General features: G+C 40.5%; 4 protein-coding genes across 6 annotated transcripts; 2 read left to right on the top strand and 2 right to left on the bottom strand.

Annotated features, from left to right (window-relative positions):
* Positions 1-906: 906 nt before the first annotated feature.
* On the top strand, positions 907-4871 carry LOC136677960 (CUB domain-containing protein 2-like). The gene is made up of 6 exons (XM_066655682.1): positions 907-1141; positions 1682-2029; positions 2361-2702; positions 3461-3814; positions 4136-4314; positions 4543-4871. The coding sequence occupies exons 1-6, from the start codon at positions 1072-1074 to the stop codon at positions 4852-4854; spliced, it is 1605 nt and encodes a 534-aa protein (XP_066511779.1). The 5' UTR covers positions 907-1071; the 3' UTR covers positions 4855-4871.
* On the bottom strand, positions 4813-7334 carry LOC136677963 (transcription elongation factor A N-terminal and central domain-containing protein 2-like). Its single transcript, XM_066655687.1, has 4 exons — positions 6898-7334; positions 6424-6565; positions 5913-6109; positions 4813-5379 (listed from the first exon to the last, which is right to left on the bottom strand). The coding sequence occupies exons 1-4, from the start codon at positions 6997-6999 to the stop codon at positions 5185-5187; spliced, it is 636 nt and encodes a 211-aa protein (XP_066511784.1). The 5' UTR covers positions 7000-7334; the 3' UTR covers positions 4813-5184.
* Positions 7335-7413: 79 nt separating this feature from the next.
* Positions 7414-13918, top strand: LOC136677962 (cell division cycle 7-related protein kinase-like). 3 transcript variants are annotated; one of them, XM_066655685.1, is made up of 12 exons: positions 7414-7579; positions 7847-7935; positions 9035-9121; positions 9514-9649; positions 9739-9832; positions 10042-10184; positions 11301-11364; positions 11864-11959; positions 12171-12355; positions 12523-12605; positions 12740-12889; positions 13193-13918. In XM_066655685.1, exons 2-12 carry the CDS (start codon positions 7872-7874, stop codon positions 13522-13524), a joined length of 1434 nt encoding a protein of 477 aa, XP_066511782.1. In that variant the 5' UTR covers positions 7414-7579; positions 7847-7871; the 3' UTR covers positions 13525-13918. The 3 variants fall into 3 exon arrangements, with proteins under 3 accessions (XP_066511782.1, XP_066511780.1, XP_066511781.1); XM_066655683.1 differs by having other exon boundaries at positions 7415-7579; positions 11301-11532; XM_066655684.1 differs by having other exon boundaries at positions 7415-7732; positions 11301-11532.
* Positions 13919-14547: 629 nt separating this feature from the next.
* LOC136677959 (glomulin-like) lies at positions 14548-26081 on the bottom strand. Its single transcript, XM_066655681.1, has 19 exons — positions 25715-26081; positions 25535-25608; positions 23795-23920; positions 23265-23378; positions 22827-22935; positions 22267-22513; positions 21266-21365; positions 20742-20923; positions 20588-20641; positions 20438-20468; positions 19914-20003; positions 19746-19787; positions 19009-19082; positions 17631-17715; positions 17429-17538; positions 16843-16906; positions 16609-16741; positions 16156-16232; positions 14548-15200 (listed from the first exon to the last, which is right to left on the bottom strand). The coding sequence occupies exons 2-19, from the start codon at positions 25571-25573 to the stop codon at positions 15111-15113; spliced, it is 1767 nt and encodes a 588-aa protein (XP_066511778.1). The 5' UTR covers positions 25574-25608; positions 25715-26081; the 3' UTR covers positions 14548-15110.
* Between the last annotated feature and the right edge of the window lie 84 nt (positions 26082-26165).

Genomic DNA, 26165 nt, shown 5'->3' with positions numbered 1-26165 from the left:
TAAATAAATAGCGGGTACGATTTGTTGGTGGATCTTTCTCAGTGCTGCAGTGACACTGACGTGGTGGTGGTGTGTTAGTGTGTGTTGTGCTGGTGGATCAGACACAGCAGTGGCTGCTGGAGTTTTTAAACCCCGTGTTCACTCACTATCCACTCTGTTAGACACTCCTGCCTTGTTGGTCCACCTTGTGGATGTAAAGCCAGAGACAGTAGCCCATCTGTAGCTGGACAGTGTGTGTTGTTTGTCTTCTAGTCCTTCATCAGTGGACACAACGCTATTGCCTGGATATGTTTGGCTGGTGGACATTTTAACACTGAGGGGTCTGCAACATCACTGCTGTATCTGGTCCACTTGTTCCGGAGAAACACACAGATGAATCTGTATCTGTATCTATACACCACTCAAATGTAGTGGTCCTGACCACTGAAGAAAAGGGTGAAAGGGGGTTAATAATGTATGCAGAGCAACATGTTCTATAGTCTAATATTTGAACTACAAAGTGCTCCTTTATGGTCTGCTGAGCTAAGAAAATAGACAGTGAATGTAGAAACAAGGGGGTTGTCATAATGTTATGGATGCTCTGTGTTCATCAGTCTAAATTGTTTCTAGGGTTCATTAACAGGGTTAGGGTTAATGTTGTATGGATCTTATAGAGTGTGTTTATGGCTTTACATGTATATGTTATAGACTAGTACCACACTTTGGTTTTGAACCAGAACCAGGAGCCCTGAGTGCAGCCCTGGTGGTGATGTTCTTGTTCGTGATCATACATCTGTTCCCGTGCCTCGTTGCTGTCCTTTAATAAAGGGCAGTGTGTGTATGAATGAGCGTCATTAACTTTTCATGCTGCCTCTCCAAACAGTGTCATGACAAGCTGCAGAGGTGCATTTGATAGTGTTCATTAATATGTAGATGAGAAGGTGCGGGACGGCCCTCAGATCAGGTTCCACACTCAGTGAGGCCTGGACGGAACCTGGGGTCTTTCATTAGACACGGAGACTTTCTTTAAGGACTTGGACACAGTTCTGTTGCTTGTCTGTTGCTGTCCAAATACTTTAGACCAGTCACAGCATGGATTTGAAGATTGCCTTTGGTTGCCTCCAGCTCTTGTATGTGTTTGGGAAGGCTGCATCTAAGAAAGGTAAGACTGATCAGCCAAAACTTTAAAATGACCTTATTTCTACACTTACTGTTCATTCTCTCAAGTCCACTGACCATGCAGGAGCACTTTGTAGTTCTAAAATTACAGACTGTAGTCCATCTGTTGCTGTGCATACATTGTTAGTCCCTGTTTAACCAGTTCTTCAATGCTCAGGGCCCCCACAGAGCAGGCATGATTTGGGTTATTGTTATTGTGTGTTGTGCTGGTTCAAGTGGATCAGACACAGCAGAGCTGCTGGAATTTTAAACCCCTCAGTGTCACTGCTGGACTGAGAGTAGTCCACCAACCAAATCAACATCCAGCCAACAGTGTCCTGTGTCCACTGATGAAGAACTAGAGGAAGACCAATGCTAACTGTGCAGAAACAGATGACCTACTGTCTCTGACTTTACATCTACAAGGTGGACCAATGAGCTAGGAGCATCTCACAGAGTGGAGAGTGAGTGGACACAGGGTTTAAAGACACCAGCTGCACTGCTGTGTTGGATCCATTATAAAACCATGTTTACATCCCCTCAGGTGTTAAATGTGGAGGGATCCTCTCTGCAACCAGTGGGAACATCTCCAGTCCTAATTTCCCCGGGCTGTACCCCTATAATGTGGAGTGTTCGTGGCTGATCGTGGTGTCCGAAGGCTCCTCTGTGCTGCTGACATTCCAACACTTCGAGCTAGAGTTCCACATCGACTGCTCATACGACTACATCAAAATCTACAACGGCGTCTCAGAAGACGAGGGGAACCTGCTGGGAAAGTTCTGTGGAGACATGTCTCCTCCTCAGTTCAGCTCCTCCTGGAACGTCATGTCCATCATCTTCCACTCGGATCGGCACGTGGCCCACAGGGGCTTCTCTGTAGGCTACAGGAAAGGTAAAGGACCGGTCCCAACGGAGTCAGACTGATCAGTCAGTACGTTTCTGACTGAATTTATTTTGTGGATTCATTGTGTGAAACTGTCCACGGGCGTGAGTGGGAGTGACTGGGTGAGTGTGTGATGCCCTGTGTGTTCCTGCCTTCGACCTAGTTATTTTAGGTAAGCTCTCATGACCCTGTACTGAATAAGCAGTTACAGCCAATGAATGAATGATTAAATTGTATCACCTGACTGGTTATTGTCATGTTTTTTTCAGTCAAGTCATGTTTTATAATCCTCTGTATCTAAGCAGACTGTACTGATTTCTCCTCCTCTTTGTGGGGTCAGATATGTGCGGTGGAGTGTTGACTGGACTCTCTGGAGTTATATCCAGTCCAGGATATCCACTAGAATACAGTAACAATGCTGACTGCTCATGGACAGTCCAAGTGTCCAATCACAGTGTGGTCAGCCTCGTCTTCCTGGACTTTCAGTTGGAGAACAACGAGGGCTGTAACTTTGATTACATCGCCCTCTTCGATGGCCCCACAGTCAAGCATCGTCACATCGGGAATTACTGCGGAAACCAGCGGCCACCGAACATACTGACCACCTCCAACCAGCTGCTGGTGGTCTTCAAGTCTGACTTCAACATCGGAGGAAGAGGATTCAAGGCCTATTATTATTCAGGTAAAGTCACACCAGGGTTTTTACATCATACAAAATGAAACAGCAGTTTTCAGCAATGTAAATTTACTCTTCAGAAGTAGGATACAGCTGCCAAGCAATATACGTTAATCTGCCAAAACATTAAAATGACCTTATAAGTGTACTATACCCTGGTCTTTAATGATCAGGACTCTTGGGTAGTCTCTCACTGCCAGACTTTTCCTAGAGAGTCTGGTACCCTTCACCACTCGACATGGCCAAGAACCACATATTACTACAAGAAAAAGGAATATGACCGACATGCAAAGGACCAATCACACGTCTGCTATTTTAGCATGACATATAGAAGGAGACAGACAGCCAATCAGAATGCAACTGACCTGAGAGACTGCTGACATTAGGACAGGTTAACTCACTTAAACTATCAGACTCTCTGTCAATTGGTGTGGCTGAGACAGTGGATCAGACACAGCAGTGCTGCTGGAGATTTTAAGGCCATCAGTGTCACTGCTGGACTGAGAATAATCCACTAACCAAAATATTTAGCCAACAGCATTCTGTGTCCACTGATGGAGGACTAAAGGACAAACAACATAACCTGTGCAGCAACAGATGAGCTACTGTCTCTGGTTTTACATCTACAAGATGGACCAGCAAGGCTGAGTGTCTAAAACTGTGGTGGAGGCCAATACGACTCTTACAAACTCCTGCTGAGTTATTACTGCTATTATTTTCTTATATTCAGACTTTTTATTTATATCTCTTCCATCTGTTGGAAGGAGAATGTCAGCAGGTTCTTACAGCGGTCAGTGGGAACTTCACCAGCCCCAACTTTCCACACATTTACCCTAACAACATCAACTGCCACTGGACCATCGCTCTGGCGTCCGGCTACAGGATTAAGATCTTCTTCCCTGCGATGGAGCTGGAGGACCAGAACAGTCTGACAGACAACTGTGACTTTGATTCTGTTTCGGTGTACGATGGAGACAGTGAGGCTGACCCTTTACTGGGATGCTGGTGTGGGACAGAAGAACCTCCATCTTTAATATCAAAGACAAACAAGCTGCTGGTCGTACTCAGCACTGACCGCAACTCAGCATTTAAAGGGTTCACGGCTTCCTACACGGGAGGTGAGTGTCCAGACCAAAGGCTGCTGCTTCTGTAATGTATAGATAATTACCACAGACTGTAATTTAATGGCGGCACAGTGGAGCAGCAGGTAGTGTCGCAGTCACACAGCTCCAGGGACCTTGAGGTTGTGGTTTCAAATCCTGCTCCAGGTGACTGTCTGTGAGGAGTTTGGTGTGTTCTCCCTGTGTCTGCATGGGTTTCCTCTGGGTGCTTAATTTTTTTCAGGAAAAACAGTTTGAGGTGGTGTAGGCAGGCAAAAACACATTACTATACCAAAGGCATTAAACATGGTGCTGTTATTTTATGTCCATGTGTTTCAGTGGTACCAGTTAATGTAAGTTGCACCAGAACAGAGTTCCAGATTCAGATTTCTAAGCAGGCTTTGCCTCAGCTGGACCGGGAAAGCGTTTATTTGGGAAACCCATCTTGTTCTGCTCAGCTGACTGCAACAACCTACAAGATACTGGCACGATTCGTTAACTGTGGAACTGCTGGACAGGTACAGACCTTAGGTTGTGCTTCCATTCAGTGCTCACTATGGCATCCATGTAGGGGCGCACTCTATGCAGTATAAACTGGTGTATTCAGGGGCTACAAGGGATGTTCTATTGTATAGAAAAGACAATAAAAGTAGTACTTGCTTATAGATATGTGTATGTGTATGTAGTTATTTGATGGTCCTTTAAGCTAAACCAAACAACTCTCTTTGTTCCTGGAAAACCTTCAGAAACGCCACAACATCACAATGCTGGTGAACTCTCTCTACATCGACTTCTCAGACGGGAAACAGCAGAACATTCAGGAGTACGAGGTCCAGTGTGACGCCCAGAGGAAAGTTGCAATGGTAAACATCATCTCGGTGGAGGAGCGGACGAGGATGAACGAGCTCGCTCGACTCGCAGAGGTTTCCAACAGCCAGAGCAGCGGAGAAGCCACAGATACGGAGCCTCATGAGACCAGTGACATCGTCTTCATCAGCGTGTGTGTGCTGGCCGTCATCCTCATGCTCATAGCCATTGTGTGGCTGGTTCTTCTGTAGAGACTACTCAATTAACTATTGACAAGCTTTGTCAGTTTTTGTATTTCACACTGTAGATAACGCTTGATTTCTAAACCATATCTCCATTGTTTCACTGGTTGCTCAGTTCTTTGAATGTTGTTTCATGGATTTCAAGTATCATCTTACATTTAGACAAAACCCAGTAGTTAGTTAACTGTTAAAAATGAACAAAACTAATCAAATTCCAACAAACATAGAGACTAAAATTTATATTTAAAAAAAATCTCTTCCAAATCCCAATTTTCAAGAGCACCACTGAAGTTTAAAAACCATTAGTAGAAGGACTAATCCAGCCTCTTATTGTCCATCTCAGAGTTTCTTCTTGTGATTTTTCACAAAGACATTCACCGGGATTTTTCCGTCCTTCACCTGTGCTCTGACATCAGGTTTGTGTTTGAGAGCGAAGACAAGGGCCCGTATGGTCTTCCTGTAAACTCCATTTACCAGCCGTGAGCTCTGGTGAAAAACCTCCCTCTCTATGTTTTCAACAAGTCCATGGTTAACCTGGAGGAATGAGAGGAGAACGACAAAACTGAATGAGATTGGTTTAACTTTCGTAAAGAGATTTCCAGTTAAGTGTAGAAAGAAAGATACAGAAATGGGATTCTTGATAATACAGTGCAAAACCGGTGGGCACACAATGTGAACACTGATGTTAAATCATGCTTGTATAGTTTGCATAATTTTGTTAGAAAAGCCTAAAATGAAATGGCATGCTCCAAAGCAGCTGCACATGAGCCATGCCCAATCTCAAAGTTTGGTTAGAGGGGTATAAAGCCCCCTACTTTCAGGCTGTGGAGCAGTGGAACGAAGTTCTCTGAAATAACAGAGCACCATCCAAAACTTTGGGATGAACTGGAGTATTTCTTATCCAAATCATCCAAAGAGTACTTCAATTCTCATTCTCAGATTAGAATCATTTACTGCAGAATAAATGAAATATACTTTGAATATCCTTCATTTATGACAAAATATGTGCTGAGGTGCAAATCTTTGGCCATATACTGTACTCTATGTAGAAATGCTGTAATCCCTACCTCTAGACTGATGCTCTCAGACAGGAGTTTTACAGCGCTGCTCCTGAGCCCCTCAGTTTGTTTATCACAGCGCACTTCTATGGATGGTTTGTTGGCGTTCTCCTCGATGAACGTTCTCCAGTGTGTGTACACTTCTCGAGCCAAAGCCTTCACTTCACTGTCCGGATGGTGTTTGCGCAGATTATTTACTGTGTGGCCTACAAGAGAAATTATATTCTCGCAGAATCTATTACACTGAAAAATTTGATGCTCTGTTTTACATACCAACAAAGTAGACAGATATTTCTGATTAAAATATGTATTTAAAGCTTATTGGATGTTCAAAGCCCAAAGTTACTATTACTATTGATATGAAGAAGCCCTCATGAATGCTAATGGTGCCCCTCGGTGGAGAATCTTGCTGCTAAATGTGAGTGAGTGACTTGAGTCATATCCAGGAGATGCTTCCCACCATAATAAAATAATACAGCACTAATCTGCACCGAGGGGATTAAGATCAGAAGAGTCTTACCAATCTTGGTCGATCGTAGCACTTCTTTGGAGGGAACTTTTTTGTCAAGCTCTTGCAGTGCCATTAGCATGTTCTCCTGGGTCTGACCAGGTAATTCAAGGATGGATTTGTATCTTTCAATGTCCTCAATTATGACCACTCTCTGTAAAAACACAGGACAGTTCACAAGTAATGAGTAAAAACAAAAAACAATGCCAAAACTGTGTGGACACCAGGTCATTCAACATCTCTATGAAACTGAAAGTTATTTATAGGGCGCCTCCACTCTTTTGGGAAGACAATTTTTTAAAATCATGGATCATTGCCAAAAGGATACTGGAGGAAGATCTATAACACCAGAGAATACAATTATACTGCTCCTGAGCCCATTGTTGTTGGCTTTATACCCTTCTCATTTCACTCTCTTTAAGGGGTGTTTACAAGCATGTTGTGTTTAAACAGGTTTATGAAAGTGCAGTAAGCTCCTCCACTCACCTTTAATGACTCCAGTGTCGCCTGTTTGTACACTTTCTCTGAAGGTTTTTTATCCTGCTGCCCTTCAGCCTCCTTCGGGAGGCGGACCACAAACTTATCCATTCTTCACTGCTTTAGATTCATGTATTCCCTTGACTGAGAAGGTAAGGCTAACTCTTAAATGTAAAAAATAATATAATTAAAAATCAAAGTGATTTTTTCACCAATATCTGAAAACATTAAAGACCCCAACAAACCGGCTGATAAGCTGAAACTCAAAATAAAAGTCCGTGCTCAGACAGGATATAAGACCATTTAACAAAGTATGATTTGTCATTTGACAATAGCCGGGTAACATAAAGGCTCAAAGCTGAGAAGCCCAAAATCAAGCACTGTACAATATGACGGGCCTTCTAGATAAATTGAGAAATCCTGATTTATGGAATAACCCACGACCTGTCAGAGACACGCTGCATAATCCGTGTACTTTTACTTTGAAACATTTTGGTTCTTTCAGTTCGTTGTATGTGACGTCATGTGAAGGTCTGTTTTCGCGGGTTTTTCCTGTGTTTACTGAAGTCGTCGAGGGAAGCGCTGTTTAAATCTTTAACTTCACAAAAGTAGTATTTTAACTTTGTTTTAACGATAAAACTCATATATACCCCGTAGAGCTCCAGAGGAATCCGTTCTTTCGTTCGCAGTGGTAAATACAGTGTTTGTAACAAGAAATATTTCAAGTTTTTACCAAGGAATATCTTGTCCACCTTAAACAGTGCAGGAGTTGCGAAGGCTGATATGGGAGTTCCATGTAACTACTGCGACTTTTAAGGTGGAACGGATAATTCTAAAGAGAAAGGTTAGTTAATACACTCATTGTAAGCAACTGTAGGTAATTGTAACTTATTAATTGTACCCAGAATAAAATAAATGTTATATTTTTGCCAATATCCGTTGTTTTTGTTGTTTTCAGGCGAGGTTCTCCTCAGCTCTTCGAAATGGAAGGAGCACAAACTTTGGATAAAAGAGGAAAAACGGAGCAGAATAAACGCAAAATTCCAAGTAATGATGTATTTGTAATTGTGTTAATAACTGATAATAATAACAGTATTGTTGGTTAGTAAGTGCCTAGCATGGTAGGTTGTATTTTAAAAATATTTTCCACTGAAAGTCAAATGTTAAAAAGAATTCAGCTTGTTCCTCCGTGGTTAAGTAGGGTGTAAGCAGTTTGTGCCATGGCTGAGCATTTCTACTTTGAAACGGCAACGTTCCAAAAAAAAGAAAAGAAAAAACACAGTCTCAATTCTGACAAACGGGTTTCCTTATATCACAAACCTCAGGAACCAATTCTGCCGGATTGTGTGGGTTTTTTTTTTTAGCAGCAGAGGAGAGGTTGGAAATAGAGGTGGGGACTAATTGCATAAAATATATTTTAGTTGCTGTCAACAGGATCTAATTCCGTATCCATATTAACAATATAAATGCCATAGAAAAAACACAGAAAAGCAACATGACATCACCATCAAACAAAGTATTAATCTTTGTCAAGGTTAATATTTTTAAACAAACTTTAAAATTGAGTGAAATTAACTGATGGAAGTGCCCTGTAATTACGGTCAGTCAGTGACAGATGCTGTAAATAATTTTTGAAATATTGAAAATGTGTATAAAATTGTATCGTTGTTATTAAAATGCATATTATATATATATATATCTTTTTTTCTTTTTTTTTTGAAATTGAACTATTTCCAAGTGCTAATTGCATTTTTATATACTCACATGAATTGAAAGTTGTAAAGTTACATCTTATCCATTTGTAAACCTTCATTGACACTACAAGACCTGATGTGGCAGCGTCAACAAATTGAGATATTTAACATTTTAAAGCAAAATTAATGGTTCTGACAATTGTTTGGACCAATCAGAGAGGCACTGTCCAAGACCTGAACATGGCCAAAACAGTCAAACTTATTGCACCATGAGCAAATTCATTCCTAGTTTGAGCATAAATTTAGGCATACGATGAATTCTTTGATTAAAAATAAATTTTACGTATCTATATTTGAAGAACAGAGATGTTATAAAAGGAAATATAACAGATTTATTTCAAATTATATGTGGTGTACAATTGCTCATTTTCACTCATTTTGTTTTTGTACAGGAGATGTGGAGATGGACATTGAGTATCTGTATGAAATTGTCCCCCAGCTGTCCACAGTTTTTCGGATTACTGACAAAATTGGAGAAGGTTTGGAACTGAATTCTTGCTGACAAGCTGAGATTTTGCATTACTCCTCAGAAAAACAAACGTATTGTTCCAGGTTTTGCTTTGTGACATAAATAAATCTATAAACATGACCTTAAATTTGACACAGTAAAAATAAAAAGTATATTCTCGATCTGGATGTTATGAAGCAAAGCTGTGAAGGGTGGGGTTGTACAAATACTAATGTAGTCTAAAGTAATTCTGTTGCTTGTACACAATATTTGCACTGAACCAGCATCAATTAAGAAGACATTGTAGCTCCTTCACGTCTTATAGAATTCAGTGTCTTTTTTATCAAATTATAGACTGATTGATATGTTGCATCTCTCCTCATCAGAAATGTTTAATCCTTCTTTTGTGGTACTTTTCCTTAGGCACCTTCAGTTCAGTTTACCTCGGAGAAGCTCAAATGGCCAGTGGCAAGAGAGAGAGGTTTGCTCTGAAACATCTGATCCCCACAAGTCATCCGGTCCGGATTGCTGCAGAACTCCAGTGTCTCACTGTGGCTGGGTTAGTGCTTATTGCCAGTTTAATTGAGAATACCCAGTATGCTAAATACAATCAATATTTACTACCCTGGTTTCTTGCTTGTCTTCCAGTGGTAAAGAAAATGTTATGGGGGTCACATACTGCTTCAGGAAGGACCACCATGTGGTGATTGTGATGCCATATGTAGAGCACCAGCCATTTGTGGTAAGTATGTTTTCTTTAAACTACAATAACTTAAATCAGTTCTTGAAATTTTTTCTAAATCAAATACAGCATGAGTTCAAAATCACCCAGCAAATCATATGGCTCCGATTTTTTCAATTTATTATTATATTGTATTAATATAGTACACAGTATGGATGTAATGTTTCCCAGTTCTTGTGTAAAGTAAAGTAATCCTCATTTCCCTGTAGGAAATTGTTGCCTCTCTGAGTTTTGAGGAGGTCCGTCAGTACATCTATCATTTACTCAAAGCCTTGAAGCATATCCACAAATTCGGCATCATCCACCGAGACATCAAACCCACAAACTTTCTGTACAACCGGAGAGAGAAAAAGTAAGTGTCTGATTTCAGTGGCACTGTAACCATGTGCAGGGCGCTTTGGTGGCGCAGCAGGTAGTGTGGCTGTCACACAGCTCCAGGGATCTAGGGTTGAGGGTTTGAGTCCCGCTCCAGGTGACTGTCTGTGAGGAGTGTTCTCCCTGTGTCTGCGTGGGTTTCCTCCCACAGTTCCAAAACACACATTGGTAGGTGGATTGGCAACTCAAATAGTCTCCATAGTTGTGAATGTGAGTGTGTGTTGCCCTGTGAAGGACTGGGGCCCATCCAGGGTGTATCCCCGCCTTGCACCCATTGATTCTGGGTAGGCTCTGGACCCACCGCGACCCTGAACTGGATAAGCAGTTACAGACAATGAATGAATGTAAACATGTGCTTGTAAAACTGCATGTGCTTTATTAGTTTAGAGTTTAAAGTGTACTTATTTGTCTACAACAAAATATATGTTTGATGTAGATTTAAATCTTATTAACTAGGTGCTGACAGGCATTGTTGCAACTTTCCAAACAACCCATAAGCCAGAGCAACAGAATCAGTCATACTTTTTTGTTCATGAACAGAATGTTTATGAAGTCCTGCTATGAAACACTTGAACAACCCACGCAATGAGTTTGTGGGATAGCTGTGGCCTTCAAGGCCATACACAGCACCTTATCACCTACAGGTTATTACAGAAGGAGTGCTAAGGGTTTCAATCCCATCTCCAGAGTGTGCAGACTGCATTCCACAGAGGGACATTTCCCACTTATTGTCAGTCACAAGGATACACTCCACTTACTTTTTGTGTGTGCTTAAATAATATCAGCTCTAAGTTACTGAAATTAATGAGCTTTCTAGAAATACAGGATCTTTTGTTTAGTATTTTACGGACATAAAGTTGAGTTGTTGTATGTTCTATACGGTTATAATAAATAGATTCTTTCCAAACGTTTTAAGCTTCTTAATCTGAAACCCAAGCCAATCAGAGTTGAACGAAACAAACATGATAAAGGGCTTATGATGTGTTTCCATGGAGTTTTAATGTACAGTCTACTATACAATTTAGAGGAACTTCACATGTATTGAATAAACCAGGAACATTCAAAAGTAACACACTTTTTCCTGTGTTCTCAGGTATGCTTTGGTGGATTTCGGCCTCGCTCAGGGCACACCAGACACTCAGATCGAGCTGCTGAAGGTGGTGAAATCTCAGAAAACTCAGAAAGTTGGAGGGTCTGCAGGAAAATCTGATGAGAAACGGGCACTGACACCTTTACCTCCAAACACAAAGATTCCTGTACCACACACTTCCACAAAAACAGCTGCAAAAAGACCCTGTCCACCCATTCGCACCAAACACAGCAAGGTGTCTGCACAAACTTTCCATTGCACCAACTTCTCACATTTGGGGTTTATTAGGTGACTGTGGAGGAAAACAAATGAACCCTTAGAAGGTTAAGTGTTGCTTTGTGGTAATAAAGCACTGGCATTATTTTTTACAACACTAATTCAAATAATATGAATTATTAAAAAAATAAATAAAACAATATTATTTAACACTAACAGCAAAGATGGGGACTTCTAAGGGTTCTACCTTTTGCTATATTTCAGCATGTAATTAAATGTAGTTCATTTGTGAGAATCTGTTATCTATCGTTCCCCCTCTGAGCTGTGCTGGTGGTGTATTGTTTTTGTAGGAGTTGATGGGACTCTGTAAAACATCCCGCTCTGTGTTTGGGGAGAGAAACCTCAACAACATAAACTCCACAAAGAATCCTGTAGATAAAGTTGAGGTTAGTGTTTTCAAGTTCCACTCATCTTGGACTCCCTTTCTGGAGTCTCATAGGAATCTTTATAATGAAGGAAAATAGGAGGATGACCATTTCAAATGTGTTTTAATTTTGTGCAGAATTCACAGACTATTCAAATTAATAAATGGTAGCGTGGAGTTTTGACTGTGGGAATCTGTCTGAGTGATTTAAATCCTGCTCTTTATGATTTTAGGGACACTTGTTAAAACCAACAAAAACAGAGGATGTCGTCAGCCGTAGGTTTGTGGCCAATAAACGACGTCCTCTTCCTGCAAGAGCCTCGGTAAGCATCCAGAAACCAAAACCCACGGCCGTGAAGCCCTCTCTTACCTGCAGCTGCTACCTGAGTGACCGCATCTGTAACATCTGTCTGTCGAGGTAACAATATTTAAAAATAACTTTTTTAGGTTATTAATAGTGATGTACAGTTGTGTGTAGTAATGTTTATGTTGAATCTGCATTTAAACATTTAATTGATATGTGATTTGTCATTTCAGTCAGTTATGATTAGGTTGGGATTTAACGGTTTTTTTCCTATTCTACAGGAAACAGCAGGTGGCTCCTAGAGCAGGGACCCCAGGCTTTAGGGCTCCTGAAGTTCTCACCAAGTGTCCTGATCAGGGAACAGGTACAGGAGGATGAGGGGAAGAGCATATTAGAAATGTTTGAGTAAATAAATATATTAATTATGGTGATCTGTTATGGAATCCAATTTCAATTTTCCATTTTTCACTTCTCTCTCTCTCTCTCTCTCCTCTGCAGCTATTGATATGTGGTCAGCAGGAGTTATTCTGCTCTCTCTTTTGAGTGGCAGGTATCCGTTTTTCAAAGCCAGCGATGACCTGATGGCCTTAACGCAGATCATGACTATACGTGGCTCCAGAGAAACTATACAGGCTGCAAAAAAGTTTGGTATGTATGGAATTTAGTTTGGACTGTTGAAGTGGGTGGCAGGAAATAGCCTAGTTCCAGACTGTCAATCTCAATGGAGTATTGCCCCTTACATTTACATTTTTTTTTTACATCTGTAGATATATGTGGAATAAAGTTGTTTCATAATCTGTCAAACTGGACATATTCTCTGTCTTTTCCACAAGGGAACACATTTCTCAGGTTTTCATAAAGAATCTGTGGTTTGCTTTGGTCAAAATACTACAAGGAACAAGCCCCACAGCAGCGGTCTAAATAGACCTGTAACGTTTTGTGTTCCTGCAGGTAAAGCCATCGTATGCAGCCGAGAGCTTCCTCCTCTGGATCTGAGGGTGCTCTGTGAGACTCTGAGAGGCATCCGGTCATGTGGAGATCACTCTTTTCCCACAGAGTTTAAAGCCTCACATCATCCTGCAGAAATCACCCAGGATCAAACCAGAACTGCTGAGGAAGAAATTGCCCAGTCGACCTCAGAATCACGCCAGGAAAACGGCTGGAATAACGTTCCCGATCATGTTTACGATTTGTTGGACAAACTTCTCGATCTCAACCCGGAAACAAGAATAACTGCAGCTGCAACTCTACATCATCCACTCTTTCAAGACATCGCTGATTAATTTACTGAGCAAGAGCGGAGGTAGATTCTTTCAATTCAGCTGTCTAGGCTCCGCCCACAGACAAAGCAGCTGTTGCTAGGTTGGGTAAGGCTTAAGGAATATTATTGCTCAGCCTCAGTCCCAAAGTGGCCTTATCACCTGCCAATTCTAGCTTTGTGTGTTGTTACAATTCTTTTAAATTCAGAAGGATTTTTCTGCAAAGCTTCTTCATCTTGACCTTTTAATGGCAGTCTAAATGGGTCCATCCTGTTTATCACTAGCTCCAGATCATCAGGGCTTACTTTTACAGAGCTGTACACACACAGAGCCAGGTACAGCTGAAGTTATTTATTGTGAGACGCTACACAAAGTGCATTAGATTTGTAACATACTGTAAAGTCAGAATTTATTTTTTTTTCAGTGTGATTTTCTTTATTGTTTGTAATGTATTCTACAGTGTAAACAGTGTCAAATAACTCCATATTAAGCCAAGTAGTATTTAACATTGCCAGGATTGTCAGCATTGTTTTGGATACATCCTATGATGTGAATGTGGAGTAAAATTATTTTGAATAAACTTGTCATCATGGCCCATGTTATCACTATTTCTCCAAATACAATTTGAGTTAAAAACCTGCCGTCCAGGATTACAAAAGAAATGAAACTAAAGATGTCTGTAAATAAGCCATCTGTGATTTACAGACAAGACCTGAATAAAACACCAAAAATATTTAAGGTATGAGAACAAGACCCATATTTTAAACCCTGATTTTCACATTTGTGGCAAATAGTCTTTTTTCCCATTTTAATTGAACAATATATATGTAATAGTGATATGCCACTGGTCGTTTATGTAACAGGAAAGAAATGAAATACTACTTTTGAGTTGTTTTTGTAGCTACTGTAAATACTTCATACAGTAACAGCAGTGTCTTGGTCTTATATTTTCTACAGCAACTATAAGAGCATTTCAATGGACTGCAGTAATGAATTGCTGTTTTTATCATTTTGCTATACCCAGTATGGCACTGAATACAATATGCAAATAAGCCCTATGACCAATCACAGCATTTCTTATTTTATTTATAATACACCCCATATTGCAATTTGTTGCTGTCAGAAGAAAAAAATATATATTTTCTGTTGTCAAGTTTGCAATCATGGCACATTTTGAACATCAGCTGAACATGAAAATGAACTAAAAAATCTAGGACTGATGTATTTTTTCTTGCCACCAAATCATAGCATTTTGTTGAATCAAACTGCCCTTTAGTCCTTGAATGGATCAATTTTGCTTCACATTACAGGTCCCCTTTGCTGAAACTTCCAGGCTGGTTATTAATATAAAGGAGGACTATTAGCAAAAATAACTGATCACTGTTACTATTTTGGAGATATACATTTTTTTGTCTGACAGTAACAAATATAGTGCACTATAAAACATAATACAATAATTCTGTTTGTAGCATTCAGCTCTAGTCACGCTGAGAGCTGCTCTGTTCACATTAACGGATCGTTTTTCTTTTGTAGTTGTGAGGTTTGGATTTTCTTGTATGACCCAAGCTTAGAGCAAAAGTGAGTTTTGGTGATTTCTTGCAAAATAGTTTTTAAACTCTTCCTCTGGCCTCAGCGATCTCTTCAATTCTCGCCAAAACACTCTCCATCAAGTCGAAGGTGAAGAGGGCGGACTGCAGCACCTGCAGGAAACAAATTTAAGATTGAAATCTATATTTGCTGCTGTTGCCACTAAACAAAAATCAAATATATAACCATTTATTCATGATGTGATGTACAAAATTGGACAAGTTGGTGAAAAAGGGAACTGACATTCACATAGAACAATCAAGGAAAAAAATGTTTTAAAGGGCTAATCTGATAATTTACTCTGTCATTCATTCATTATCTGTAACTCTTATCCAGTTCAGGGTCGCGGTGGGTCCAGATCTGGAATCATGGGGCGCAAGGTAGGAATACACCCTGGAGGGGGCGCCAGTCCTTCACAGGGCAACACACACATTCACACCTACGGACACTTGAGTTGCCAATCCACCTACCAACGTGTGTTTTTGGACTGTGTCAGGAAACCAGAGCACCCGGAGGAAACCCACGGGGACACGGGGAGAACACAAACTCCTCATAGACAGTCACCCGGAGCGGGAATCGAACACACAACCTCCAGAGCTTTGTGACTGCGACACTACTTTATATGACATTTACTCTGTCATATAAAATCTAAATACCTTTTTAAACTGGATTTCCCACTTATAGAACTTGTATACAGAGGCTGGTCATAAAATTAGAATATCATGAAAAAGCTGATTTATTTCAGTAATTCCATTCAAAAAGTGAAACTTGTATATTCAGTATTTGGGGTTTTCATTAGAATATAATTTTCCTGACATTCTAATTTTATGACCAGCACCTTTATAACCAATAGCAAAGCCGGGGTGCTGCTGTTTTTTGAATACAAGCACAGCTGAGATTGTCTTTAGTACTTTAGCCTTTGGCCTCAAATCACATTCGCTCTGATCATTAACTTCACTCTCCCTCATGCAAAACTTCTTAAACAAATGTTTCTATCTGCGGTCCTAAACAAGTAAAATGCTTAACAGTGAGAATACCACAGAGAGAGAACAAAGAAGAAACCATCACCTGGAGTTGCATTTCTGGAGTCATGTTGGGTAATCTCTCATTTCCTACAGAAACTGTGCAGGACACTGATTTAGATTCTGGAGAAACATAAAACAAAATTCATCACGTATTAAAAAGGTGATTCAAAATTTTAACGTTGAATGCATCAAGTCCTGCCTTTTAATGCATTCTTTTATTTTAAACTTATTTGTCAATGTTCTCATCACATACAAGAACAAGATATTAACATTTTTGCAAGGAACATCTGCTCTAAAAGTGTATACAACAAAAAAGACAGCATGGAGCTGCTCTTACTCAGTGATAGGAAACAGCAGCACACAGAATGCTGAAGTTCTACAAAGTGATGCATTAACTGTAACCCATACTGAAATACAGCACACTGTGTGGTAGGGCTGTCCTAAATTGAAAGACAAGTTTAAAAAAGGATTTCTAGGCCATTAAATTGTCTGAAACCTGTTCTGCTGCTCTTATTTTCTTTCGTGCTCTTCAGCTCGGCTTCGTAGTGAGCTTTGGACATGTTCAAACCCGTCCTCAGAGGCTTCAGAAAGTTATCCTCGATCTTGTAAAGTTCACCCCATATTCCTGTCTGAGGAACATAGTAGGGTTATCAGATTTCTCCTGCACGCTGAGAGATCTGGGACATCTGTTTTCGGCACATATTTGCATTCTGAAATGAAGCAAAGTTACCTGATTCTCCCACTCCTTATCTCGGATCAGAAGATAACGCAACAGGTTCAGAGACTCCATGATTCTACGTCAACACAGAATCAACACAGCAACAGTGGTTAAAGTAAGTCTAGCTGACACAACAGCATTTGTGAGGTCAGGTGCTGATGCTGGAGGCTCATTCTGGATCACAAACACCACTCCAACTCATTCCAAAGGTTCTGAATGGAACTACATCACTCCAGTCAGAGAACATTGTTCCACTGCTCCACAACCTAATGCTGGGTGGCTTTATACTGCTCTAGCTGATACTTGGCCTTGGGCATTGTGATCTTAGGCTCATGTGTTGTAGCTCCAGACCGTTATAAAACTGTGTCTGCAGTGGGTACACCTTAAAGTAGTTAGTCTCTGTTTAAAGGAGTGCCTTCAAGGTTTGTGACATGTTTTGTGAAAAGTTGTTGTCCTGAGGTCAAGACGTATTGAAAATAAATGCAGAATACATGCATAAGATCACAGACAAAGCACTTTGTGTGGACTAATACACAGTTTTCCAAACGGCATGAACCCTCTAAGGGCCGTTTGTTACAGGGTACTGAGGGATCCTCACCTGTCCAGACTGTGTAACAGGTCTGTTTCTGGTCCCTGAGGAAGGCACAGGACTTGGTGCAGTAAAGGCAGGAGATGTTTGCCCAGAAACCATTCATTCTCCTTACCTGGCTACAAGACAAATTCCAGGAATTAATAAGTGTCCAGAAGTAACACATCCCTGTAATCTAGTGGATAAATGACCATCACAGCTGGACACTAACCTTCAAGGCAAAGTCGATCTGGTTCTTGATGTTCTTGATGATGTAACCCTCTACTCCTGCGTGCTCGCTTGTTTTCAGCAAACACCTGAAACACAGCAACAAAGTATTACTTTTCTCCTTCTGTCATTTGTGTTTCATTACTTTCATATTTGTATTTACATCTTCAATAAATATAATGATGCAGTGTATATCAGTGGTTTACTTTGGGGTTCAGTAAATTAAATAAACATAGCACAAAAAGTAAGGAAATTTATGTTTGGTAGAGGATTCGTTTGTCATAACAATCCTTCTTGGCACTAAATCTTATACAGTTGGAAAGCCTGTTAATTTCCCTTTTAAATGGTGCCATATTTGTAAGGAACATGCATTTGTGGAATGAGCAGTAGAGTTGAGTATGTGGGTTGCGCCTATGAAAAATGAGCCAAATCCTCTCTGCTAATACCAAACATGGAACCCTCACTGGAAAAACAAGGCTTGTCATCATTGGAGGCAATCTAAACGCAGCGTGATAGCGAGTTGAAATTCTGCAACCAGTGGCAATCCAATATCTCCACAGTCTGGGGCCGAACTCTATCCTCCAAGATGACAACGCTCACCCCACAGAGTGGGGTTTATCAGAGACTACCTCCAGAATTTGCGAGTTGAGAGGATGGAATGGCCTGCTAGCACCCTGACCTCAACCCCATTGAACCCCATTGAATTGCTGTTCGTGGAAGAGTTACCAACACAACCACATTGGCTGACTTGGAACAATTGCTGGTTGAAGAATGGGATGCCATCCCACGGCAGTGTGTGACCAGGCTGGTGACTAGCATGAGGAGCAGGTGCCAAACAGGAGCCTCAGTAAGCGTGTGAAAGAACCATACACAGCCACACGTTGCATGGTTCTTCCACATGCTACTGAGGCTCCTGTTTGTTAAATACATACACAGTTAAATTGCCAACATGTCTTGTTTCTTCAAACTTCAATCATCCAGTCACCAAACGAGTCAATGGCAGAATAAGCTGTTTGGCATTGGCAGAGAGGATTTGCCAAATTTTTCATGGGTGCAACCCACATACTCAGCTCTACTTCTGCTCCTACAAATGCCTGTTCCTTACAAATGCACCATTTAAAAAAGGGGGCAACGGTATAAGCTTTATTACCAAGAAACATTGTTACAACAAACAAATCATCTACCAAACACAAATTTCCTTAATTGTTGTGCTAAGTTTATAAAGTTTTACATACATACTTCACCACAGAAAATTGGAAGAATCTCTACAGTGCATTTCTACATTATCAGCCTGTAGCTTCCATAAATAATTAAAATTAAGATTTACATATTTGTAGGAGTTACAAAACTAACTGATTTCTAGATTTACAGGAATTACCGACCTGAAGAACTTGTATTTGGCCTCTATGTTAAACTTATCGATGCTCAGCTGGAACACTGACAACCCTTTAGTTCTCTGTGAAAAAAGATAAACTTCAATCAGCAAAATCACTGACAGCTCTCAACCTTTATAACACATCATAACTTGTTATAAGTCATATATGTATGTCGCCCTCACTGGCAGTGTGAATATCTGCAGCCATGAAATGCCTGTCATTATTGATGAGGAAAATATATGAGAAATACGAGCATAGGTTTTATAAAGTCATAAAGTCAAGAATTTTATCAAATGTAAATATTTATGAAGTACCAATACATCTAGGAATAATATGCTTTTACATTAAAGAACACATTTTTTCTTTTTGCTTATGGGGCTCTCACTAGTGTTACTCATTTTTACAGTACTCTACTGAAATCAATGGGCAGGGATGATTCTAAGTTACATAGTTCAGTTTGACCAGTTACTACAGTGCTGAGACCAGAGTTCCAATGACAAAGCTCTATGCTCCCCATTACAGCTCAGTGGAGCATCACAAAGATGTTTGAAGCTGTAACTTTAAGGTAAAATATTACATAGTGTTCCATTAAACAATTACTTTACTGAGATGTTGTAGCAGATGGCTGTCATTGCTAGTTTACAGATGAATAAGAATGGAAATACTGTCACAGGCAATCATGATTCAAGGCAGCAACTAACAGTGATGTATTATAGAGTGTTTCTAAACAATCTAGGTCTTACCATATTCTGAACTGGACACAAAATCATCACTTTCACCAAATTCTGTAAAGAGAAGCAGAAAACTGTAACAGACAATTACAAAAACAAATATGGGAAGAATATTCAATCACAACAGGACAACAAAGAGCTCTCACTCATGGCCTCGTGAATAAGATATAAATGTCCTACCTGTGGAACACTTAAAAACGTTTTTAGATCCAGAAGGTCCACTGGCAGACTGCCGTCCTCCACTCGAACCAGAGTCTTCTCATAGAGCTCCTGAGGAGAGGATAGTCTCTGAGAGTAGTCCAACAAACAAATACATCCAGCCAACAATGTCCTAATATATTATTCATTCGTTGATTGTCTGTAACCGATTATCCAGTACAGGGATGCAGTGGATCCAGAGCCTACCCGGAATCACTGGATGCAAGGGTGCCATTCCTTCACAGGGGATACACATGGACACTTTTGAGTCGTCAATCCACCTACAAATGTATGTTTTTGGACCATGGGAGGAAACCAGAGCACCCGGAGGAAACCCATGTGGACATGGGGAGAACACACCAAACTCCTCACAGACAGTCACCCGGAGCAGGACTTGAACCCACAACCTTCAGGGCCCTGGAGCTGTGCGACTGCGACACTACCTGCTGCCCCTAATATGTTATACTATATCTAATCATGTACAGTGTTTAAATAACTATTCTTACCAGTCCTTTCTGTATCCATGATTCTTCAGTTCTGTAACAAGCAAACAAACAAGGAGAAAAACTAAATCAACATTTTTTTCTAGCCTCAATTTAACAGACTATACATTAGTGCTATTTTGAAATATAAAAATATAAGACTGGACTGCGTACCTGCTCAGCAACAGCTCAACATAGTCCATGTTGCACTGAAGGAGGAAAATTGGGCTTAAAAAACAAACAAAAACAAAACAAAAAAAAGCATGAATAAAGGAGTTGTACAAAGACAGAAACTTGAAATTCCCTGAGATCTTGAAATGTTCTTAACCTGAGAACGGCAGGAAAGAAATCAATGGCGATGTGCTTCACGAAGAGTAAATGAGCCAAACTGGCCAGAGATTCTTTGGGATATCGGGCCTCCTCCTCCAGAAATCCGGGAACATCTCTCTTTCGCAGCAGGTTGTGGGAAACCAAGTCCGGCAGGGACTCGCCGATACTGGACAGAATGACCTACGGCAGAAACATAACATTTAAGGGATAAGGATTGGTCTGAGGTATTAAATGCTTAGTCCACAACCTTAAAGCAATGATTTAATCAAGAATCAGGTTTGAGCTTCCTTGTTCGTTCCCTTGCACACTCCCTCCCTCACACACACACATCATTCATACAGTCCCTTGCCCACTCCGTCACCTGTCACTTGTCCACCCCCTTAGCAATGCACTGACTCACCCATCACTTACTCACTCGCCACTCTCGCCAGCACTAGCTCCTGCCTCATACTCATGCCTCTATGACACTGTTTTTGCCCTATGGTTTAGTCCATGTTTATATATCAAAAAAAAGGATTTTACCAGGATCTCTGTTGCAAAGTCTCTCAGAGGAGATTTCTCCAAAGTGTCTGGATCCTTCAGCTGCACTTCCAGGAGAGGTTCACTTAAACTCTTCATACAGCTAGAAACATAAGAAAACCAGACCTGTTTGACTGGGAGGTGGTTACATTGATGTCACACTCTTTTGAAAAAATGTGTCCAGCTCTAAAAGAGATTATAGCATCTACAAACATGCAATGGGCTACATTTCTCAAAGCATCTTAACACAAAGATGAATCTTATATGGTACACTTTAAAAAAAAGTGTGAATTTTACAGTTGAAAACTGTAAAACCATGACAGTAAATGACTGTAAACTCTAAAATGGTTAAAAACAGTTTCTGTAACAGTGAAATACTGTAAATACTTTTATCAGCCAAAATACTCATTTTTACATCTCTTTACTGTAAAAAATACAATATTTCACTGTTACACACACAAACCATTATGGGCCAAGTGCTGGGAGGAGCTGAGACTAATTAGGGAGCTCCCAGCATGCCTTGGGTTCTCCATATTTTCTGTGATTTTCAGAGTTTCTTTGTTTTTTTACTGTCATTGAGACTTTTTGACTTTAGGTTGCATTGGGGCGATTATTTTGTGTATTTGTGTGTGTGTGTGTGTGCTTGTGTTTCTGTGCATGTTATGATGAGATGTGTGTTGGTCAGGAGAGTTCAACATTAGCCTGTGGTCCGAGTGGTGGAAGGTGGCACCCGGATACCGGACATTTCTTTGTTCGTTTTGGCTATATCTAAGTCTCCATTCTCTAATTTGTCAAACAATTTACATGTTAATTTCATAACAAAACAATGTTTCTTTGTTATTTTTATGTAAATACAAATTTTTTTTACAGTGTATATCTGTTTTGTTTTCTTTTTTTTTTATACAGGGTAGCATGAGCACCATACTGAACACTCTCTCTACACCGAAAAGCCCACAATGTTCAGCACAGAGCCAGGATGGTGGATTAGTGCACGAGGAACCTACAATTTGAGGATCTCTCCCCTGAGCTCGTTGTCTCTGAAGTTGCGGTGCTGTTTAATATTTTCCTTCACCTCCTCCACAAAGGGCCTGATAAAAACCAGAAGCTCAGAGCAGCAGCGACACAGACCGAACACATCATCCTCCTCCTGCTCTTTACTCAGGGGAACAGGGAGCTGAGCGACCTGACCCAGGAGAGTGGACAAAGCCATGCCCACAGAGGAAGCCTTCTTCTTCCCCAGCTTCAGCAAAACTGCACAGAAGTAACTCACAAAATTATTCCTGCAGTCTGGAGACATATTCAAATTCCTGATGTCAATTACGTTCTCATAAACAGATTCATGTCATTAATGTTAGTTCTTCGTTTATGATACAAATGTTTTGGTAGCAATTTCCATGAAGAAGCCTGTATCTGAGCAGAAAACCAGACATTAGAAGCTTATTAGGAATAATAATATGCAAATTGACCAGAGCATCATAGATAATACCCCTTTTATACTATAGAGTAATTATCATATTAGTAACCGGCCTTTTAAATTAAAACAGTCATTCCTTTGTAAACCCACCAGTCTGTAAAGGCTTGAGCAGAAGGACGATGGTCTCAACAATGAAATCAGACTCTGCCTCCTCTATCTGCTCCAGCAGACCCACCAGAAGCTCTTTAGGACTACAGATCTGATACAGAAAATCACCAGAGATAGAATCACATGGCATCATCATAAATTCCATATATGCAAGCAGAGATTAACAGAGAAACTGTATATAAAAAATACAAATTACACAATTTTATATCAGCTAATGCATCACTGGAGCTCAACACGCTTGGAGGAGAAAATTAACTGCCAATTCAGTTATGTTAGCTAATTAATTAAATTGGATAATAGCATGCTGACAGAGAGAGAGAGACAGAGAGAGATTTTGATTGATACTTCTCTTTTTTTACTTTCACCAGGATCAATGATTTAATGTGTGAGTGAGGCTGTGAATGTGTGTGTGTAACAAACCTCTATTAAGTGTGTGAGGATTGCATGGCAGTGAGGAAGGTTCTTGTCTTCCTTCTTCAGCAGAACCTTCACCAGAGGCTCCAGCAGGTTCCATCCCATACATTGAACAATGTTCTGAAGGGGAGAAAGAAATCTGCTTGAATTCTGAATAATGATTAATGAAGCCACATGGCCAAAACCTCCTTGCACAGCTTTTCTCCTGCAATGAAAGGCATTCATTGAGGTTGGAACATTGCTGTGTGGATTTGATGGCAGCCACAAGACGAACGGTGAGGTCAGACACTGATGCTCATCCTAGAGTTATTGGTTGGAGCGCCATGACTCCAGAAACACAGTTGCATTTCTCTATGCCCCTTAGGCAAACACTTGGGACTGAGCATTGTGATCTCAGGCTCTGGTTCAGTTGCTCCAGAGCATCCCATTTTCATCCCGTTTCCATAGAAATCATGAACAAAGGGAGCACCGAATTCACTCAATACAAGGCAAAGGGGTGCCTATTAATCTTCTCACATGATGTAAGTCAGGAATACCTTATTTTTCTCATCGATGACAATACTGAGCACTTGAGCACTGTCTCCTTGTTCAATGCAATTTTTTCCTGAAGTCTGGAACAGGTCAAAATCAGCTGGAGAGAAGTTCTCATTCTGGACCGCTTGCTTGAAAATATGGAGAAACAAAATGTCTGTGAAATATAATGACATAATACACTGCAAAACGTTGGACATTCTACACATGATGTCCAACACAAAATGTGCAGCAACAGATGAGCTACCGTCACTGAGTTTACATCTACAAGGTGGAACAATGAGGAAGGTGTGTTAAACAAAGTGTTCAGTGAGTGGAGGCAGAGTTTAAAAACTCCAGCAACACTGCTGTGTCTGATCCACTCGTACCAGCACAACACACACTAACACACCACCACATCAGTGTCACTGCAACAACAAACTGAAAGGGGGCTAACAAAGTACAGGGTGGGCCATTTATATGGATACACTTTAATACAATGGGAATGGTTGGTGATATTAACTTTCTGTTTGTGGCACATTAGTATATGGGAGTAGGGAAACTTTTTAAGATGGGTGGTGACCATGGTGGCCATTTTGAAGTTGGCCATTTTGGATCCAACTTTTGTTTTTTTTTTTCAATGGGAAGAGGGTCATGTGACACATCAAACTTACTGAGAATTTCACAAGAAAAATAATGGTAAATTTATTCTTTCATGAGATATTTACAAGTTTCTTACCGCTTATAAAATGTGTTCAAAGTGCTGCCCATTGTGTTGGATTGTCAATGCAACCCTCTTCTCCCACTCTTCACACATCGATAGCAACACTGCAGGAGAAATGCTAGCACAGGCTTCCAGTATCCGTAGTTTCAGGTGCTGCACATCTTGATGGTATGGTGTGGTATATGGGGTACAAAGATAGTGGGGCCATTCTTCATCAATGGAAACCTCAAGGCCACTGGATATGCGAAATTGCTACATGATGATGTGTTTTCCTCTTTATGCACTGAAGCTGGGACGTTCCCTGAGCTTTTCCAGCAAGATGGTGCACCACCACATTATGGGTGTCAGGTCCGAGCATTCCTCGATGAACAGTTTCCTGGAAAGGGGATTGGTCATCTTGGGCCAGTTGAATGGCCCCCAAGGTCTCCAGATCTGACCCCTTAGACTTTTATCTTTGGGGTCATCTAAAGGCAATTGTCTATGCTGTGAAGATACGAGACGTGCAGCACCTGAAACTACAGATACTGGAAGCCTGTGCTAGCATTTCTCCTGTGGTGTTGCTATCAGTGTGTGAAGAGTGGGAGAAGAGGCTTGCATTGACAATCCAACACAATGGGCAGCACTTTGAACACATTTTATAAGTGGTAAGAAACTTGTAAATAACTCATAAAAGAATAAGGTTATGTTAAAACCAAGCACACCATTGTTTTTCTTGTGAAATTCCCAATAGGTTTGATGTGTCACATAACCCTCTTCCAATTGAAAAAACAAAAGTTGGATCCAAAATGGCAGACTTCAAAATGGCCGACTTCAAATTGGCCGCCATTGTTACCAGCCGTCTTGAAAAGTTGGCCCCCTCCCATATACTAATGTGCCACAAACAAGAAGTTAATATCACCAACCATTCCCATTTTATTAAGGTGTATCCAAATAAATGGCCCACCCTGTATACAGAGCAACAGATGGATTACAGTCTTTAATTGTACTACAAACTACAAAGTGCTCCTGTGTGTAGGTTCTAGATCACAAGTTACAGACTTACACATCTCTGGACAACATCAGTGAACTGTTCTAGAGCCATTTTTCCTGCATTCCCCTGTTCTTTCACAACAGTTCCTGCAAAGTGATGGAAAGCCGTATAAAGTAATTATTGTTTTTTGCAAATAATAGAATTTCTTAAAAAAATTAATTGAAAATGGGAGAAAATAAACACACCACTTACCAGCTTAATGTGGAGGTCAATGCCCAGAGCTTCTAAAGCTCTTTCCACTGCAACCTACTGCTCTTTAAACCACCAGATACTTTTATTTTTATATTTAAACTGAATTTAAGGGTTATTTTCCTTCATGAAATGCAATTCCTTAGCTAGCTGCCTACGTAGCAAACTAAGTTTATGGCTTATCCATAAATACATAAACACTCTCGCCAAACAAGGTGTTTAAACCAATATTAAATAAACACAAAAAGTAATAAACAGCTTATTTTAAGTCAAACGCGATTTTAAAGCTGAAAAAAACCTCACAGTGTCGGCTTCACTGGCGGCTGCAGAGCTACACGCCTCTCGTCATACGCAACAACGCGCATGTCACTTCACGTTTGCCGTAGAGTTGAACTATGCTCTAAATGACTCTGTAGCTCCCTAGTGCACTACTCCCTCCGAGATTAAAGAGGAC

Source organism: Hoplias malabaricus, chromosome Y, assembly GCF_029633855.1.
Source record: "Hoplias malabaricus isolate fHopMal1 chromosome Y, fHopMal1.hap1, whole genome shotgun sequence".
Classification (NCBI taxonomy): domain Eukaryota; kingdom Metazoa; phylum Chordata; class Actinopteri; order Characiformes; family Erythrinidae; genus Hoplias; species Hoplias malabaricus.
Note: the sequence above shows the minus strand (reverse complement) of the source record. Positions and strands in the feature narration are given on the sequence as shown.

What these genes read in the sequence shown, in the direction of transcription:
- LOC136677959 (XM_066655681.1), bottom strand. Translation starts at nt 25,573, where the DNA reads ATGGCTCTAGAACAGTTCACTGATGTTGTCCAGAGATGT. An exon ending in TCCTCACACACTTAATAGAG is followed by an intron (nt 22,936 to 23,264) that starts GTTTGTTACACA and finishes TTTCTGTATCAG; the next exon opens with ATCTGTAGTCCTAAAGAGCT. An exon ending in CTCCAGAAATGCAACTCCAG is followed by an intron (nt 15,201 to 16,155) that starts GTGATGGTTTCT and finishes TGTTTCCTGCAG; the next exon opens with GTGCTGCAGTCCGCCCTCTT.
- LOC136677962 (XM_066655683.1), top strand. Translation starts at nt 7,872, where the DNA reads ATGGAAGGAGCACAAACTTTGGATAAAAGAGGAAAAACGGAGCAGAAT. An exon ending in TACTGACAAAATTGGAGAAG is followed by an intron (nt 9,122 to 9,513) that starts GTTTGGAACTGA and finishes ACTTTTCCTTAG; the next exon opens with GCACCTTCAGTTCAGTTTAC. An exon ending in TGTAACATCTGTCTGTCGAG is followed by an intron (nt 12,356 to 12,522) that starts GTAACAATATTT and finishes CCTATTCTACAG; the next exon opens with GAAACAGCAGGTGGCTCCTA.
- LOC136677963 (XM_066655687.1), bottom strand. Translation starts at nt 6,999, where the DNA reads ATGGATAAGTTTGTGGTCCGCCTCCCGAAGGAGGCTGAAGGGCAGCAG. An exon ending in GCTACGATCGACCAAGATTG is followed by an intron (nt 6,110 to 6,423) that starts GTAAGACTCTTC and finishes TTTCTCTTGTAG; the next exon opens with GCCACACAGTAAATAATCTG. An exon ending in CTGAGAGCATCAGTCTAGAG is followed by an intron (nt 5,380 to 5,912) that starts GTAGGGATTACA and finishes TCATTCCTCCAG; the next exon opens with GTTAACCATGGACTTGTTGA.
- LOC136677960 (XM_066655682.1), top strand. Translation starts at nt 1,072, where the DNA reads ATGGATTTGAAGATTGCCTTTGGTTGCCTCCAGCTCTTGTATGTGTTT. An exon ending in CTCTGTAGGCTACAGGAAAG is followed by an intron (nt 2,030 to 2,360) that starts GTAAAGGACCGG and finishes TTGTGGGGTCAG; the next exon opens with ATATGTGCGGTGGAGTGTTG. An exon ending in CAAGGCCTATTATTATTCAG is followed by an intron (nt 2,703 to 3,460) that starts GTAAAGTCACAC and finishes ATCTGTTGGAAG; the next exon opens with GAGAATGTCAGCAGGTTCTT.